The following is a 5524-nucleotide window of genomic DNA, read 5'->3' as shown; positions in this document are numbered from 1 at the left end:
AAAGGCGGGGCATAGAGGAGAAACAATAATGTACAGTATGTGGAAAATAATGTTTTTTGAACCTTAAACCGCATAAACACATTTCATTACACCAAATACACAAAATAATGTTCTTTTTAGCAGCATCATATGACCCCTTTAAAATTAGCAGGAAATTTGTATATATTATTTTTAAGTAAAACTGAATGTACAGAAACTGGATTTGTTATATTGATGTTTAATATGTAAATATGCAGTCATGGAAAATTGAAGAAGAAGAACAAATACAGGACAGTCTTCTTAAAGCTATCTAGGGTTTAATGCCTTTCTCAAGGGCACGATAGCAGACCATGTGTCTCCATCGACATTGTAAGCTATTGATGAAATGTAACAACTAGGATCTTGCACCTCATTTAATGCTTTCTAACCTGGTCTGAGCATTTCCTTTTGTCATATTAGTAGCCCTGCTTAAAAACCCTTAGTTTACCATAACACCATCCCAGTGATATATTTACTAGAAATGCCGTTTTTGCACATTGATTTGTGTTTGTCATCTGCATCTGCACTTTGTTTCTTCTCCGTATGATCTGAATCTATAGTCATAACTAGAAATCAAAGGCAATTATCACCCTACAACTCTCAAATGTCCCCCATCAGCTGAAGAAAGAGGCGCGTTCCATCTACGACAATTTTCTTTCTGAAAGCTCTCTGCATGCGGTTAATATCGACGATACGGCCCAGATGGAAGAGAGCGCATTAGAGACGCCTACACCCGACATGTTCAATAAAGCACAGGGACAGGTACGAGATATGGGTGGGTGGCATGATAGAAATCACATGCCAATACTGTCATGAAATATCATAAATATTACTTTTTCTGGAAATTTAATGAGCAAAAGGGATTGTATATTTAGAAACTATGCTGTAAAGCATCTTTTGGATAATACAATACTTACTTTACAAATAAGTCCCCCCTTTATTTTGCAATTTGGACCAAAAGATCAAAATTTTAACCAAAAGATCACATTATTCATAACAAATGACGTTTCGTTGCAATTGCTTTACTTGAGTTCTGACTATAAATACCCAAAGAAAGTCTCAAATGATTTACTGTAACTGTGGTTTATTCTTTTCCCCTGCTGTAGATCTTCAAGCTGATGAAAATGGACAGCTACACGAGGTTTGTCCGCTCTCCGCTGTACCAGAACTGCATGCTGTCTTGTGTGGAGGGTTGTCCTCTTCCCAACATTGGAACCCCAGAGCCCAAAAGCAAAATGTCCAAAAAGAGTGTAACGCCACCTAGTAACAGAAAGGTAACTCATTTAGAATCTATTCAAGGCATGGAGTTACTTGAGAAATGACTTTGGAATCAGTAAAATTTTTAAAAATGTCAAAAGTCATTCCTGTGACGGGTCTTAGTCTTAACCCTAGTCATATCAAGTCAGACTGTTGACTAAAGGCAGAAGGTTTGCCACTTATTCTGACCAAGATCTGACAGGATGTAAACACGTGAAGTGACCATAACAATTTAAACAAGGTCGAGGTTATACACTAGTTCAGTCTGTCCAAATGTAATAACTGATTATCTCAGACATAATTCTGAAATATACAGTTTTTGCATTTATTTGATTAAAAAAAAAGAAAGTAAAAACTGTAATATTGTAAAATATTTTTACAATTTAAAATAACTGTTTTCTATGCGAATATATAGTAAAATGTAATTTATTTCTGTGATTTTTAAAGCTGAATTTTCAGCATCATTACTCCAGTCTTCAGTGTCACATGATCCATCAGAAATCAGTCTAATATGCTGATTTGCCGCTCAATAAGGGTTTCTTATCAATGTTGAAAACAGCTTAATATTTTTGTGGAATTATAATTTGATTGGTACAGCCTGTTTTACATATCTTGCCAGTAAAATAATAGTGATTAACAACATGAATCACACAAATGTGTACTGCTTAAAGGAACTCTCCACTATTTTTTGAAAATAGGCTTATTTTCCAACTCCCCTAGAGTTAAACAGTTGAGTTGTACTGTTTTCGAATTCATTCAGCCGATCTCCGGGTCTGGTGGTAGCACTTTTAGCTGCAGCTTAGCATAGATCATCGAATCTGATTAGACCGTTAGCATCTTGCTCAAAAATGACCAAAGAGTTTTGATATTTTCTAGGCTGATATGACTAGGAACTATACTCTCATTCCGGCGTAATAATCAAGGAACTTTGCTGCCGTTCCATGGGTGCTGCAGGCGCAATTATATTACGCAGCGCCTTAAAATAGGCTTATTGGAAGTTACCTAGCTGGGGACTATTTTCAGGCGCTGCGTAATATCATTGTTCATATCAATATATGAGCCTATTTTCAAAAATAGTGGAGTGTTCCTTTAAAGTTATTTCATTAGTTGGAAATACTCAATTAAAATGGTTATCAGGAGTGAGCTATTGCAAACTAGTATAAACTTGATCATCATGAAATCTAGTTTACAGGAGGAGTTAATCACATTTGGATCTATATGCCAATTAATCTACATGGAACAGAGACTAAACCCCAAACATGCTATAAAGTAAGCTATAAAATGCTAAATTTGTCTGGATTTAGACTGTACTGAATAGAAAGTTTTTGCATGCAGATCTTGAATCGAGGATCTTGAGTCTTTTTTTTTTTGTCACCTTTGAATAACTAATGAGTAGTTTTGTTCCACTGGTTTGTTGCTTCATAATGTCTATATTGCAAAATATCTGTAGTGCTTTTTTAATGTATCTTCAGTTGAGTTTAGGGTGCAGTAGAAATACTCTATTCTGACACTACTTGCATGTGTAGCGTGAATGCTGTTAATATGGGCTCTGAAATGAATCTGCGTAGGATACAGTGCAAGTATGAGCTGTTTAAAATGGCCTAATTGTGTGAGAAAGTGTTGTCACTCCACCGTGGGAATTTGATGCTGTGTCAGTGAGCTATTAGTCTGTGAACCACAGTGAAAAGTCCTTATACGTGTATAACTGTGTTTTGGAACAGAGTGTTGAGTTGAAAGTGCCCTCATCCGACAGCAAGACCAACAGGAAGAAGAGGTTAGAGAAGAGAGGCTCATGGGGAGGTACCATCTGACTCAGCGCTTCTCTATCTGTGTGCAGCATCTTTGTGGACGTCTCTGCAGTGCATGCCACCGTCTCAAAAAGAGTCGCCCTAATTGTGTGAGAAAGTGTTGTCACTCCACCGTGGGAATTTGATGCTGTGTCAGTGAGCTATTAGTCTGTGAACCACAGTGAAAAGTCCTTATACGTGTATAACTGTGTTTTGGAACAGAGTGTTGAGTTGAAAGTGCCCTCATCCGACAGCAAGACCAACAGGAAGAAGAGGTTAGAGAAGAGAGGCTCATGGGGAGGTACCATCTGACTCAGCGCTTCTCTATCTGTGTGCAGCATCTTTGTGGACGTGTCTGCAGTTCATGCCACCGTCTCAAAAAGAGTCGCTCTCATGAACATGCATATTTCATGTGACTAATGGTTTGAAGTTGCCCATAGTTAAAAGGCTCATGCAATGCATTGCAAACGGTCATAATTTATATACAAATAGTCATTTTCTACTCTGATTTTAGCCACTGATTTGAACACTTCATTTGAAGGGGCGTGTCTGCTGTGAGACTTCAATGGAAACGCCCATTGGCTGATATATTTGCATACGAAATGAGCATCACTATACATGTAGAACCCTTTTACTTTAACAGCCGCCTACTGTAACAGTTTTGATCATAGCATTGTATTTTGATCTACTCGCATCGCATCCAAGGTTGCAACACTGCACTGTAGCCGAACACGGTCATGTCTATATGATAATCGATAATCTCCTTGCTGCAACATAATTACTGCACAAATACTTTAATCCTAACTAGCATAATGCAAACACAATGTAAATAAGAGCAGAGTGTAAATTTTATCATTGATTATAACAGGAGTCTTGGCGAAAATGCAGAAATCAAATCACTGATAGACTCTGCTCGCTGCTCCAGAAATTATAAAGAGAACCATCTTTAATCTTTTTCAGAAGGGTAGAAAATAATTAATGTCTTAAACTAGGGTGTTTTGAGTTCTGAAACATACAGCACACTTTTAAAAACAAAGGTTCTTTATTGGCATCAATGGTTCCATGTGGTATCTTGAACATCCATGGGAACTTTCAAATGCAGGTACTTTATAGTGAAAAAAGGTTCTTTAGATTTTTAAAATGTTCTTCAAAATGGTTCATTTAAGGAACTGTTCACTGAAAGGTTCTTTGGGGAACCAAAAAAGGTTCTTCTATATGGCACCACTGCAAAAAAACCCTTTTGGAGCCTTTATTTTTAAGAGTGTGTGTTTTCATTGCAGATTAACATGTTGAAATATTGAGAACCTTTTGCATCCATGGGAACTTTCAAATGCAGGTACTTTATAGTGAAAAAAGGTTCTTTAGATTTTTAAAATGTTCTTCAAAATGGTTCATTTAAGGAACTGTTCACTGAAAGGTTCTTTGGGGAACCAAAAAAGGTTCTTCTATATGGCACCACTGCAAAAAAAAACCTTTTGGAGCCTTTATTTTTAAGAGTGTGTTTTCATTGCAGATTAACATGTTGAAATATTGAGAACCTTTTGATTGTCCATTTCATGACCCCTTTAATGCCTCTTTGTTTGCATGGTTTTCTTTTGTGTTTTCAACCATTGAACATGAACTGTTCGTAATTACGCTAACAGTATTTATGTTTCTCAGCTGACCAGTCATATCAGCATGTGGTGGTGTCTCGTAAAGAGTCTCAGATCTCCGTGAAGTCTAACAGCAGTCTGGAGTTGGTCTCTGGATTCGGGCGAGCTGAGGTATCTACATCAATCCAAATTAATGTTTTTGCTTTTCATGAAGGGAATGCAAATTTGTGCAAGACCGCAAAAATATAGCACTGTATTCAGTATTATGATGACATGTATTGCTGTAAAAATCATAGGGCTAGTCCTCTTTTAAAAAGCTACTAGCCATCACAGCCTAACAAAAGCATGATTTGCTACTTGCTTTTGCCAGCTGCCCTTGTGGGGAAAACGTACAATTTAGCATACAAGAGTATTTAGTATGGAAATAATATACTTTGCATTTAATTAGCACTTAAATATTGGCTAAATTGATCTCTGATCTCTTCTGGAAGCTGCTTCCAACTGGCGTAATAGCTAAGAGTGGAGTCCATTTGTTTTTGTGGACAAAAGCATGCATACATCTCTGCAAACAAGATAATAGACATGAACTAAAAGTCTCAAAAGTTAGTTTGATTTCATTTCAGCAGTTGCAAGATATGTTAGGATGAAAAATTGAAAGGCATTGAGTTTTTAGTAGTTTTTTCGTTCTTCATTAGGATATTAAGTAAAGATCATGTTCCATGAAAATATTTTGTAAATTTCCTACCGCAAATATATCAAAACTTCAGTTTCGATTAGAAATATGCATTGCTAAGGACTTTATTTGGACACCATAAAGGCGATTTTCTCAATATTTAGATTTTTTTGCTCCCTCAGATTCCAGATTTTCAA

The 5524-nt window shown here is 36.6% G+C and overlaps 1 protein-coding gene across 1 annotated transcript in view; it reads left to right on the top strand.

Annotated features, from left to right (window-relative positions):
* The window catches only part of LOC107715167 (regulator of G-protein signaling 14-like), an 11375-nt gene that overhangs the window by 4814 nt on the left and 1037 nt on the right, over nt 1-5524 (top strand). The window contains exons 5-8 of the mRNA XM_016521228.1: nt 637-780; nt 1125-1292; nt 2997-3075; nt 4722-4883. Coding sequence (XP_016376714.1) covers nt 637-780; nt 1125-1292; nt 2997-3075; nt 4722-4883 — 553 coding nt within the window. The remainder of the gene's footprint in view (nt 1-636; nt 781-1124; nt 1293-2996; nt 3076-4721; nt 4884-5524) is intronic.

Source organism: Sinocyclocheilus rhinocerous, unplaced genomic scaffold (assembly GCF_001515625.1).
Source record: "Sinocyclocheilus rhinocerous isolate Xijiao unplaced genomic scaffold, SAMN03320098_v1.1 scaffold329, whole genome shotgun sequence".
Classification (NCBI taxonomy): Eukaryota; Metazoa; Chordata; class Actinopteri; order Cypriniformes; family Cyprinidae; genus Sinocyclocheilus; species Sinocyclocheilus rhinocerous.
The sequence above is the reverse complement of the archived record's forward strand: the minus strand, read 5'-3'. Positions and strand labels throughout refer to the sequence as shown.